This window comes from Hibiscus syriacus, unplaced genomic scaffold (assembly GCF_006381635.1).
Source record: "Hibiscus syriacus cultivar Baekdansim isolate YM2019G1 unplaced genomic scaffold, ASM638163v2 tig00110195_pilon, whole genome shotgun sequence".
Taxonomy (NCBI): domain Eukaryota; kingdom Viridiplantae; phylum Streptophyta; class Magnoliopsida; order Malvales; family Malvaceae; genus Hibiscus; species Hibiscus syriacus.
In genome coordinates, this window is record NW_024062621.1 from 1,691,493 (window position 1) to 1,706,010 (window position 14,518).

Below are 14,518 nucleotides of genomic sequence, written 5' to 3' on the forward strand. Positions count from 1 at the left end.
AACATTAATCGAATTTGTTTGTGAACGTTAAACAAATCGAATATGAACATATTCAAAAATAAATAAACGAATATGAATCAAACATAAACACTTTTAAAAATAAACAAATGAACACAAACAAGGAAAACATTTCCTCATTTGTTAAAATCTGATTCATTTACATCCCTATTCATTACATATATAATTGCAATAAATGCAATGCAACAACTGAAAACATGTTTCATTAAGAACATAGTAGCTTATGGCATTCTTGCTAGCAAAATTTACCTTAACTAATCTAAATCCAGAATCTGTATGTACAGATTCTTAATTGCTTGAGGTTTGAAGTTTGATTGAGTTTTATTTTGGGATAAATGTGATTAGTCCCTTTGAACTTGGCAACTTGGTCCATTTTGTTACTTAGAACTTTTTTTTTGGTTCATATTAATCTTAGAACTTAACATTTCTTTCCAACTTGGTCCTTGAACTAGATTTTTTATTCTTTTTTATTATGTGACACTTTAAGACTGTGCAATGTCATCACTCAAAAATAAAATATACATATATTTAATTTTTAATGTGATGTTGTAGCACAAAATCAGAATGTAATGTCATCAAAAGGACAAAACAAATTCAAAATGCCTTTGGCGATTGGCTAAAACATCAGATATATTAAGATATCAGCAAATCACAAATTAGAATTGCAGTTTGATGCTGCAAAATGTTTCCTACACGTGGGACTTATACAAATTGGGCATGGATTTATGATTTTCCACAGTTTAGATTTCCAAAAACTTCTTTTTTTTTTGTATCAGTTGTCTTCTATGTCAGCTCTGATGATGAAACTTTCATTCATGTTAATCAGAATCCGTCTCACGGAACGGCAACGGAACAGTCTTTACCGCCCGAAACTTGCCGACATTGTTTAGATGTTCGTTCTCCAACCTGTTACAGTAACAGTTTCTCATGTATTGTAAGACAGTTTGATTTCAGAATCATGTTTCAATATTGACTTGTTTTTCAGAGTGGGAAAATGAGGAATTTACCTGTAAAAATTCCAATGGCCTCGTCGGATTACCTCTAGGGAAGCCAAGAAGAAGTCCAACAAATGCGACTGGACTGGATTGATCTGAAACCGCATGATGCTTTCGATCCAAGCAACTCTCAGAACTACATTCAAGGCCTACAGTTACAGAATTATCATTAAGAATTATTTAAAAATAATATATATATAGAGACTGAGATTAACAGTAGTAAAATGAAAAAATATTATCCACTAAGGAGGTGATGTCAGAAGTGTCACAAAGTTAAAGCATAACTCACAATGGAAATGAAGTAAATGCTCTTCTTCTTTAGAATCAGCTCATCTCTAAGCCAAGGGTTCTTGGAATTAGGATTAAGAAGTCCCCAATCCTTAACAAAATCCCAATATAATTGGTAAATAGTGGCCACAACCGAAGTCACCAGCACTATGCCGAACCACAGACTGTTGCTTTGTGTTGCATACGTTAGTCGAGCACCGGCAGCCACCATGGCTGAAACATACTTCCCCATGTTAGCCAAATGGTTCAGATCTGATTCATCGAACCATCTTCTCGCACACTTGAGATCGAATCGAAAACAAAAGAAACACAAACACAAACACAAGTACAAACATATTAGAGTCTGTATGATATGCATATAAACATGATTATACGACTTGCAAGGTTTATACTTTACCTGCAGGGCACGCCAATAATACGGCGAAAATGAGATAACATAAACAAGCTGTCGGTAAAGTTGTCCGTTCTTGCATGTTGAATATTGGTGAGTTTTGAAGCTTCCGGAGAGAAAATAACAGGTTGTTGACTCCAAGTGTCTTAGCAATGGAATCTGTTAAAACAAAAGGAAAAAGTAAAACTGGAGCTCTACATGACTTAGAGCCTAAGCAAATTGTTGGAAACTTCGAGTCAATTCAACCACTATAGAGGACCTATGATATATCACTAATACTACATCAACTATTTTTTACGTTAGTCTTTTATCTTATAAATTTCTAGTGCATAATAATGCTTAGGCGGTAAGGCCGACCACATATTAATCAGACGGTATAACCGGTTATTTATGAATCAGGCGATATAACCGATCGTATAGAAACCCAAGTGCACTACGAACTTAAACAACTAAAGTTTGACAGACAAACTTAAGAATAAAACACTTTTATTAATAGAAAACACAATTACAATTTTACACCCTTACCTCACTACTTTTTTCTTTTCTATCTCTAAGCTCTCTTTCTCTAACTCACACTTTTGACACTTTCTAGATAATATTAAATATTAAAAATATATAGACACTAAAAATATATAGAAACCCAAGTGCACTACGAACTTAAACAACTAAAGTTTGACAGACAAACTTAAGAATAAAACACTTTTATTAATAGAAAACACAATTACAATTTTACACCCTTACCTCACTACTTTTTTCTTTTCTATCTCTAAGCTCTCTTTCTCTAACTCACACTTTTGACACTTTCTAGATATAATATTAAATATTAAAAATATAGACACTAAAAATATATAGAAACCCAAGTGCACGAACTTAAACAACTAAAGTTTGACAGACAAACTTAAGAATAAAACACTTTTATTAATAGAAAACACAATTACAATTTTACACCCTTACCTCACTACTTTTTTCTTTTCTATCTCTAAGCTCTCTTTCTCTAACTCACACTTTTGACACTTTCTAGATATAATATTAAATATTAAAAATATATAGACACTAAAAATATATAGAAACCCAAGTGCACTACGAACTTAAACAACTAAAGTTTGACAGACAAACTTAAGAATAAAACACTTTTATTAATAGAAAACACAATTACAATTTTACACCCTTACCTCACTACTTTTTTCTTTTCTATCTCTAAGCTCTCTTTCTCTAACTCACACTTTTGACACTTTCTAGATATAATATTAAATATTAAAAATATATAGACACTAAAAATATATAGAAACCCAAGTGCACTACGAACTTAAACAACTAAAGTTTGACAGACAAACTTAAGAATAAAACACTTTTATTAATAGAAAACACAATTACAATTTTACACCCTTACCTCACTACTTTTTTCTTTTCTATCTCTAAGCTCTCTTTCTCTAACTCACACTTTTGACACTTTCTAGATATAATATTAAATATTAAAAATATATAGACACTAAAAATATATAGAAACCCAAGTGCACTACGAACTTAAACAACTAAAGTTTGACAGACAAACTTAAGAATAAAACACTTTTATTAATAGAAAACACAATTACAATTTTACACCCTTACCTCACTACTTTTTTCTTTTCTATCTCTAAGCTCTCTTTCTCTAACTCACACTTTTGACACTTTCTAGATATAATATTAAATATTAAAAATATATAGACTATTTTATAGAGATTTCATTATATTATTTTTTCTATATTAATCTATAATAATACTAATATATATCTACTAAATGGTAATTATATATTTATCTAGAAATTGCATTGGATATTAACACAAACATTGATTGTACTTGAACAATTACCTGACTAGTAAGTTGGTCAGCCATGAAAAAATCCACCATCAGAACCTGCGAACAACAAGAAAATGCTCAGCTTGAACTTCGTACGAATCCGAAGATATCGATGGTGAAAAGGTGGATGAGTAAAGCTACCTTGTAAAGTGGAGAGCATATTATGTTACGAACTATTCGAAGGAAACAGTATCGAGTCGATCGGTATAAGATATCGAACGGACACACCAGCAAAGTTATAAAAACCTGTGTTCGAGATCGGAAATCAATACAAAAATGGACTCATATATCCTAACATACGATTTCTGTTACGGTTTGAATATGTGTCATACACGAATATTTCGAGAAAAATGAAAGAATCGGATTCAAATAACCAACCAGGAGGAGAATTCCAGGAATAGTGTCGACATGAGTAGGAGGAAAGGCTGCAGCACTGAGGAGAAGATGAACGACCAAAGCCCCAACAACAGAAGTCAGCAAAGTGGTGCAAATAAGGAAGGCGTCCCTATATTTAAGGGCAGTGTTTGGGGCAAACTCAAATATGAAGTTGTAGTTTATTCTTGTGTTCTTCCACATCAACAAATTGCATCCATACAAGAACAAGTGCAAGCTTAACAACGCAAATACACTGCACAAATACGATACCAAAATAGATAATTAAAATATAAATTGAGGTTTAATACATGTTTTGGCCCCTATACTATAGCTAAATTATCAGTTGATACATTTAATTAGGTGAGCACCTGAAAACAGGGTAGACAGCTTCCATGTAAGCTGTTTCAGTGGTGGGTGAGAATATACCACTCAAGTGTGCCATCACTATGTATATACCAAAAAGTGATACAAAAACACCTGTAAACAATCCTGCAATAAATAAAATGTTAGTTCCTGGATGGTTGTATACTTTGTATCCGTATCTGAATATGATTCGAATATAAATATTTCGTAAAACGGAAAGAACAATTAATTACCAGAGAAAAATGTGACCATGTGAGAATCTTTCTGCTGCTGTGGTCTCAAGAACTTCATGGCTCTTTTCCTGTCATTGTTGGCGAAGTGCTTTGTGAATATACATTCCACTTCGTCCATTAACCTAACAACCTGTAATAAATTTCAGCATAAACAACCCATTAGGTTACTAAACAATACATTTGTACTTTAGAGTATCATTATCATTGTTATTTATTAATTAAACTCGGGTGAGTGTTTGATACGAATAAATTCATTTTTCGAAATGTTATTCGAATATTTTAAAAGAATAATATATCCGAGTAGGAACAACGTTCATGTTATGCAAGCTACCTTATCGGAGCTCAAGAAATGGGATCTTTTTACTGATTTCAAATAACTTGCTGATGCCTGTTGCTTTGATACCTGTTCATATAAGGTCAAAACTCTAAATCTTTGAGTAATCGGATTCGAGTGTTTAAATATAAACTTTTTAACATAAATTACCTTGTCAAACTTCTTGAGTATCTTTGTAAACGCCACCATATTTAATGAGCTGCCAAAAATGATTTTAACTTCAGTATGCATGTATATACATATATGCATATGTAAAAAGGAAAAATGAATGAACCTGTAAGTTTTGAGCAATTCAAGGCCTCTATAGAGCTCAACAAATGCAGTCCTAATCATCTTTTCAGCACATTCTATCTTCTTCCTGTTGATGAAATTTCCCGCCGCAGGATCTTGTTTCATGGGGTTGTTGATCAGATCTTCCCACAGCATTGATGTCACGGCCGAGATGGTGCGTGTCGGTGTGGTAGCCGGGATGTCGATCCTCATTGCCACCTTCGTCTTCCCGGCTTTCTTTCTCTTGGCTCCGCTTGGTGCAGTGGTTGGTGTCGAATTCATGAACTTCACTCCATTCCTTTCTAACGCGGCGATTACCTCTTCTGCTTGTGAGATTTCCGGGGAACTATCATGTAAACCTGGGGTACTCTCTGCATTCATTTATATAATTAAATTACCATTTTATAATTATTGAAAGTTCAATCAAAATGATCATTTGAACATAGTTTACTGACCTCTAATGTACTTTATCCTTTTAATTTTGAGAAAATTTAAGATATAAAATCAACTTAGGTCATGGACCGACCACTGTTCCATAAACTAATCAAAACTGCTAAATCGGCCTAATTAGTTTCACAAAATTTAATAGGTTATCATTTTCTTCTATCAAACTTTCACCTGATAAATCCGAGTTTTGACGAGAGATGGACAATGAACGTGAAAAAATATCCAAATTCCGTCTCCGATCACCATCGATGACTTGCTTCAAGTCTTTGAGGATTTGTAGTTGCTGATTCAAAGTCTCTCCTCTCTCAAGAAACTCACTCTCTTTAGTCTTGTAAAATTGGTTCACCTTACTCAACTCTTCATCCAACCTCTCAAAAAATGCCCTCACCTTCAAAATTATCAAAACAAGTTTACAAAATTAGGGTTTATTTCGTTCCATTTTTTTAATATTTTATACGTAAAAAAATAAGTATATAACTTTTGAATAATAATATACCTCATCTTCTTCAGAAAACAATTGAAGAAGCTCAGTTTGATGGAGTTCTACTTCATGATCAGGCGTATCTTCTATGCTTTTACTCCCTACCTATAACATTGAAAATGTAAAATGCATTAAAAAAATAACATTTAATTATTTTTTTCAATCAATGATGATAAATTAAATGTCAAGTTAATTAAATCGTGTTTATACATTTGAGAGTGTTTGGCACGAATGGGTTACAAAAACTTTGCTTTCTTCATTTAGCAAATTTAATTCATGGGGATAGGGGACTCAATAGGTTTAATCCCCATATGTTTAAATGGTATGAATGCTATACGATTAATGAATACGCACACAATTATTTAAATGGAGAACTATAGCCGATGAATTTATAGCGAATGATGGGTCTTTGAATGATAAGTTGTGTCCTTTGTTCTCATAGAAGTAGAGAGAAAGAAAAAGATGTGGAGTTCTCTCCTTTAGTTTTTCTTGAGAAGTTTTATTTGTTCTTTAGTATAGGTACTAGACATAATGTCATAATGATTATACGTAGATAGATATGTTATTGATTTTAATATATCACATGGTTTATAGATATTATTTTATAAAGTTATGACTGATCAAAAAGTATGTGACTCCGAAAGTTATAGTGAAAACTTTTCTAAAATCTCTTATATACGAGAAAAAAATCGAAAAAATATAACTATATCAATTAATATGTTTTATAGAAATCATCTATGACTTACATATCAATTAATTGATATTATTATATTTTTTTGGGTTTTCTTCACAAATAGTAAAATAATATATATATATATATATCTCCGCTGGGTATAATCTCTGAAATAATCATGGTTGAGGTTGACGAGAGAGCTGGATCCTCTTTACATGTTTCTTGAGTTGCCAATAGTTTCTCAAAGGAGCTTGAAGCTCAACTAATACCCAGAATGTAACTATTAGCAACTCAAGAAACATGTAAAGAGGATCAAGATACCAAGTTCAAGAAAGAATAAGAAGAGAATCAGTTTAGAAAGTAGCTAAACCATCCCCTGCGTTTCTGAGAAGAATTAAGCATCATCATGGGCCATTGGAAAGCTTGAAACCAAAAGCTCCACCATCCTTTTTTTAAAAGAAAAACTACTTTCTTTTTACGGAAAAATTTCACAACTTTATGTCCAAATAAGTTGATGAAATGCAAAAAACGAAAAGAACCCAATAGTTTGTAGCTCTATACCTTAATGATCTGACCATCGTCGGTGTCGTTGGTTTTGGAGGTGGAGAAGAGCTTGGCTGAAATCAGACGGATGGGGTCGAGAAGGGAGCGGCGGAGATCATGGTTAAGGTGCGGTTGTTGACGAGAGAGCCTGATCCTCTTCACATGTTTCTTGAGTTGCCAATAGTTAACGAAGGCGTCTTTCCATTCTGGTATTAGTTGAGCTTCAAGCTCCTTTGAGAACTTCACCATTACTATTCTTCTTTTCAACAGAAAAAGGAAAAGGGAAATGAGATATTTGAGAGGGATTCGTGTGGTTTATACATATATACATGCATATGTACACACTTTATATATATATATATATATATATATAAAGTATGGAGAAGTGGAGAGCTTGCTTATTGGCAGGGTAAGAGGCCTTGGCCATAATAATATGCTACAGTGTTGTTTTTTTATAGATAATTTGTGTTCGACCGGTTGTGTTTATAGGATGTGTATGCATTATCAATAAATTAATTTTTTTTAAATATATATGATCCTGTAATCACCCTAGACTATTGAAAAAATATAAAATTATATGTTAACATGTCGGTAAAAATGGTTCAATTTCAGTTTGGTCAAATTTAGATTTCGTACTTTAAACATTTTGAAATTTTAATCTTAACTTAAATAATATATGGACAATATTATAACTAAAATATGATGAGTTGAAATAATTAAATTTACAACTTATGCATCATATAAGAGAAATTAATGCTAGAATTTGATGTAACAAATTTAATGATTACTATTTGAATCATGACTGAAATTTAAAATTTTGAAACGTATAGGGATTAAATTCACAATTTAAATGCATAATGAAGGGGCTAATAGAAGAAATTGACCTTCTGTAAACCTGTGAGGAAATTGACCAAATGCATAAAGAAATAAAGAAAATATAAATTTAGATTTGGTGGAGCACACTTGTGCCTCAAGCATGAATTTATAAATAATTAATGGAGTGTTTGGAGATTGAGACCAATTTCGCAATTTCAATGTGCATAAGGTCAGCATCAAAACTATTGGCCACCTATCACCCACTAAGTTTTGTTCCCCGGATTTAAAATTAGTTATGGGTTTAATTTAAGGGGTTAATATTTAATATATTACTAAACATATAATACCCAAAGAAGATAATATTTAATGTAATTTAACCCCTCTGATTCATATCCAAATCACCGGAAGCTTGCAGCAGATTGATAACCATTTGATAATCATACTCCAAGACAAATATTACTGGATTGCCGGTGCTTTAACCAGGACAAAGCTTCACGAACGGACAAGACAACACTTGCTCATATTGAGGCTCCATGGCGACATAGGTCGACTGAATCATCAACCAACACTTGGTGGCGTCCAGTAAACAGCTACTTTGAACGCTTGTTCCGAAAGCATGTTGGCAATGCGGATTCAGACCAAGATCCAAATTTATTGTTAATTGTGTTCATCCTGAGATTTTATTTATGTCCATCCACTTATAAAAGTTTTATGTTGTGATATATATATATATATATACTTAATTTTTTAAAAATATTTTTAAATTCACCACTAGATTAATGCATCATAATAGTCTTGCAAGGAGTAGGATACTTTCCTTTCCATATGATAATATTTCTATGGAAGCATATGCTCCACATAATTGTCAACAATTGCATACGACGAACATCATCAGCAACAGTAAAAATCTCGCTGAAGAGTTCCGACAAGTTGATTGGAGAGTGACACACAATATAGAGCAACTTCCCACTCTTGGGGTGCAATCAAGATGGATCGAGGAACGGATGCAACTTCCCACTCTTGGGATGCAATTAGGATGGATCGATGAACGGATGAAGGACAATTGTCCATCCTAAAAATTTAAATTATAATATATTTTTAGATATTTTATCGATAATTTATTTCCGCTCGTATAATTTTATAATTCGCTTCCTTTTAAAATTTTAAAAATTTACAATATAACATAAAATCTTTCATCCATTTCTAAATGAAACACATCAACATATTTTAACAAATTTTTTTATTAATCTAAAATAATTACAAGTGATAAGATATATTATAACGAACGTTTTAATTGCACCACAATTGAGCAATGAGGATCCAGGATACACCCTTTTGGTTAAAAATTATAATGTTTTCAGTGACTATATTAACTTTTCTTGCAGTTACTAGAAATGTTATTATTAATCTAATTGCTCCGTAATTTTTAAATTTCCATTACTGTTTTTTTTAATCTCACCGTAAATTTCTTACCCTCAATGACGGAGCCGCATTTACTGTCCTCTCAAATTTGTAGGTTTAATTATATCTTAGGAACATAAAGGTTTTGAAACTATACAAATTAAGCGTTGTTCTCCAAATTTTTGAGTTTAATTACCTTTTAGGTCCATATTAGTTTTTAAATTAGGTAAATTAAGCTTTGAACTTATTTTCCAGTTTAAATATTTCTGAAGTCCCTATTAATTTTAATATTAGGCCAAATAAATAACATTCTCATTATTTTAAATTAAATATTTCTTAAATATCTGTCAATTATAAATTTAAACAAATTAATCTCTAACATTTAATTTTGAATTTCAACTTAACAATTAGACTTTTATCTATTTTTTATTACTATTTATAAACTTACCTAAAGTCAAAAGTCACAACCCCTATGCCCATACCCTGAAAGAAAAAATCACTAATGCGATTTGTGTAGGTAGCCACCAAATACCATACAAAACGAAATATAATAGAAAAAAGTATGATTTTATGTTAGAGAAGTGAATTTATAAAATTTTAGGGTAAAGTAAACTTATGAAATTTTAGAGGACTAAAATATATTATCAATAGAAAATACAAAGGAAAAAATCTAAAGTATATAAAAATTTAAAAATTTTAAAGAACCTGAGCCTTAATTACCACACTCGGTCTATCTATGAAGATGATTAAAATGCATATAAAAAATATTACACACTAACATTTTAAAATCTCCCTAATTTGAACCATGAACGTATTAATATAAATAAATAATATTTTAAATGTGGTCATGACATTTAATATTTTAAATGTCATCATGACAAGCATCCCAGTAATGGGGATATCATGATAGGATCTCAGCCTTACAAGCTCAGGGACATGACAATTAAAAGAAGCCTTTAATTTTTCAATTTGGAACATTTTTATTGTATAGAGTTTGTATAAAAGATACCGTTTTACTTACAGTCTTAACACTAAGGTTCGGAAAAGAAGGAATCTAACGGGTACTTTGGGTACCATATGGGATTTAAGGACAATATTTTATGCTAGAAGTGCCTAATCTTTGACATATATGAGAATATTTGCCTTGTCCTATCGGACAAGTTCTTAAATAAGGGCAGCATGGGACATAATTAATTTTTTAGGATACCCTTCAACTTGGTACAAGATTCATTTCATAAAAATCATGTAATTTGCATTATTTTACTAATAATCGTATTGAAAATGTGTTTAGGGTTTATAGGTTTACATACGTGTGTGACACTTGATGCAATAAAAGTCAAAAGGATAATAGAGGTTAATTAGTAAGTTGTACACTACACCAAATGTAGCCTAAAGGGAAAAACAACAAAACAAAACTATGTGCTTTTCTTTGGTTTTTTTGTTTGATTAACATTATTTTGAGTCATATAGGACATTTTATATGTCATGTTTCCAATATTGAAAATGTACTTAATGGTTATTCCACTAATGGTGTTTGTTATGGTGGCGCCTGACTCCATTTTGCTGCTCCTATATCTATTCTTTTATTGGTTGGTATCTACTTTATTTTTTTTCTGAAATTAGGTATGCCGAAATGATTTTTTTGTTAAATAACTCGAGGTCATTTTTTTTGTTCATGTGTGAAGTGTTTGGATTTTGTTTTTTAGATAAGAAGTTTAACTTTTATCGATGACGATCGATATTTCAAAACCTACCAAAACATCCCCTTTTAATATTAATCTAGATTTCCATTTGGTTTTTGCATAGAATGGTCTCAAAACACCTAGATAATTTATTTAAAAAATAGCTATGTTCTCATAGGCAATGATTTTTGGAATGTAGACATTCGTTCTTCTTTCAGTTGGAGCCTTAGGCGTATCTTCAAACTAAGAGCTGTGGCTTACCCCATTCTTACTGTTGGAACAGAGAAAGTTACTGATATATGGGACGCTTTTCGAGATAGAATACCTCAAGTTCCTTGGCAGAAAATTATCTGGTTCTCTCTACATATTCCCAAATTTAGTTTAATCACTTGGATGGCTTTACTTGATAGACTACCAACTAGAGATAGACTCTACCATATGGGGCTTATCAACGACCGTAAATGCATTCTCTGTGATGATCCATGTGAAACAAGGGGAGCATTTGTTCTTCCATTGTCCTATGGCTAATCAGCTATGGACTGCTGTTTTTTCCTACTCTGGTATGCAATTCAACATTTGCTCTTGGGAAGCTCTTATCACGTGGACAAGCTCTACTTGGAAAGGAAAATCTCTACTAACATCGATCATGAAACTTGCACTTACTACTCTTATCTATACTCTTTGGGATGAACGCAACAAACGACTGTTTCAAAGCCGATCAAAAAACTTACAAGATCTTTTGCATACCATTAAGGATACTGTTAGACTGCAATTGAGTGATAGAAATATTAATAGGAATGATAGTGTTAATATTACTCTATGTAAGCATTGGGGTATAGTATGATCTGATTCTTTTTGCAAGTAAGCTGATCTTTGTAACTGAACACTGATGTTTTTGTAACAGGTTCTGTTTTTGGGTAATAAAATATGAATTATCCAAAAAAAATTATTCAAAAATATTACTTTCGTCGTCATTGATCCTGTCATCGGTTGAAGTCCTTATTGAGTTATGTGTTCTCCACTATCAGTGAAGTTTTTCACCGTCTGGATCTTCAATTTAAAATCTAAATTAGAAGATAATGGTTTTATGATTCCGATTTTTCTTTTTAGCTTTTTAACTAGGCCTTTTTTATGTGTGTTCTATAAAAAAAATGGATGTCCCTTGTTCCCATATGTGTGTTCTATAGGTTGTGAGTTTTAAGATTTTGGGTTAGATTTTGGGTTCATGTTAGTAGTTGAGTTGTGGGAGCATGGTGATTCGAGTGGTATAGGTGGTGAGGTCGAGTGATTAAGGAAGATATTGTTTTTTGGTTGCTCTTTCTTCTATTTTTTTTTCAAAATTTCTTTTTTTTTTGTTGACAATCGTTTTTATCTTGTTTGAATATTTCCTTAAGGATCGATCGAAAGGTTCAACTTGTAGCAACAACAAGGGTGGTTCAAGGTTGGGCTAACAGATAGAGGGGATGACGACAATGTGAATAAATCCGAGATAATTAATGACAACAATGTGAGTAGATCCGAGATAATTAATGTCTGAGGCATCTGAAGACTTTACATTTTAATTTTTTTAATTGATTTTTAATTTATGAAAAATGAATTAAATTTATCTTGAAAATAAGGAGGAAAGAATTCCTAGTTTTTATAAAGGACATAATGAACAAGAGAGAGAAAGAAGAACAAATGGATTTAATTTATTATTTCATCAATATTGTAAACTATCATGTCATCTTCAGCTATTAACTTAACAAAATATTATCAATTTATAACTTTCGACATTTGAAGTGACCAATTTGTGAATTTTAAAGTCAAGTGATCCAACTGAAAGCTTACCTATAGTCAAATGACTATTTGAATAGTTTACCCTAAATATATTTGTAACGATGGACTTTTCTGGACTTTTCTTCATCAGTTTTCCATTTGCTAAAGCAGGCCTTTATTCAACATATTCATACTTCTAGCCCAATAAAATATAATTAACTTATAAGTAAATTTTGGATAATCTACACAAATGATCTCTGAACTATATGATACTTTTTCATTGAGTCATCAAGTATAAAATGTTACAAATTGATCACTCAAATTATCAAAAGTATTAAAATAGTCATTCATTGTTAACCTTCATAAGAAAAGTTGATGTGGCAGTTAATAGCATTGACATTATAATAAATTTTGTCTTTAATCTTTTTACATTGTTATAATTTGATCCTAATTCTAAAAATTCAGTCTTCAACATACAAATTTTACACCAATATAGTTCCCGCTATAACTCATTTTCCATTTCTTCTCCCCCTACCATTCAACCTCCACGCCAATGTTCATTTGTTTGCCACCACCAATTCCCCATTGCTTTGCTCCATAATTGAACACAAAAATGAACAAAAGTAAAATAATTCGAAAGTAATGGCAATATTCTTTACTTAAGTTGAAGTTATTATTGAATTTTATACTATCTATGATTTTTTTTAACAAATAGAGAAAAATGTCATTCCTTTTTCCGACAAGAGATACCAAATATTCTTTTCGTTTATACATCTTTCAAAAGGTAATATATGCTATGCTTTACGAGGTAAATGTGTATTCTTACAATAAATTATACCTAACTTATGAAACCTCAAATATTCTTTACTTGAGTAGAATTTATCATAGAATCTTATGCTACCTATGAATTTTTTATGTTTACCAAAATAGATAAAAGTATAATTCGATTCTTCCGACAAGAAATATCAAATATTCTTTTTGTTTATGCATCTTTTCAAAGACACTACCTATGTTGTTTTTTATATATGCCAAAATAGAAAAAAAATGATTCATTCCTTTCTTCTGACAAGAAATATCAAATATTATTTTTGTTTATATAATTTTTTTAAAAGCATTAGGTTACAAAATATTTTACGGAAAAAATATAAATTTTAATAATAAATTATATCCAACTCATAAAATCTCAAATATTTTTTTACTTCAGTTATCATCAAATAATATAAAAAAGGAAGCAGATCGTTCTTTTATTTTGAGAAAAAATATTCAATATTCTTTTTTTGAAATAAAAATATTAAATATTCTTTTCCTTATACACCTTGTTAAAGATAATATATGCAATTACATAATATTTTACGAGAAAATATGGATTCTATTAATAAATTATACCCAACTTTTAAAACCTCTAATATTCTTTATTTCATATGTAGCTTTCGTCGAATCTTATACTACTTATGGATTGTTTTGGAGTTTATCAACAAAAAAAGAAGAAGAGAAAAGTATCATTCTTTTCGTCTATAAAAAATATTAAATATTCTTTTTATTTAAGTATTTTTTTTTAAATATAGAAGATTTGATTTAGAAACAATATTAATTACTCAAGATATCTTTTGAGA

The 14,518-nt window shown here is 31.0% G+C and overlaps 1 protein-coding gene across 1 annotated transcript; it reads right to left on the bottom strand.

Moving 5' to 3' along the window:
* Positions 1 to 614: 614 nt before the first annotated feature.
* On the bottom strand, positions 615 to 7,542 carry LOC120218308 (phosphate transporter PHO1-like). The gene is made up of 16 exons (XM_039215297.1): positions 7,267 to 7,542; positions 6,048 to 6,137; positions 5,723 to 5,939; positions 5,109 to 5,475; positions 4,985 to 5,033; positions 4,832 to 4,903; positions 4,501 to 4,630; positions 4,273 to 4,393; positions 3,908 to 4,157; positions 3,671 to 3,775; positions 3,542 to 3,586; positions 1,699 to 1,851; positions 1,303 to 1,581; positions 1,026 to 1,162; positions 790 to 924; positions 615 to 730 (listed from the first exon to the last, which is right to left on the bottom strand). Exons 1-15 carry the CDS (start codon positions 7,495 to 7,497, stop codon positions 837 to 839), a joined length of 2,334 nt encoding a protein of 777 aa, XP_039071228.1. The 5' UTR covers positions 7,498 to 7,542; the 3' UTR covers positions 615 to 730; positions 790 to 836.
* Between the last annotated feature and the right edge of the window lie 6,976 nt (positions 7,543 to 14,518).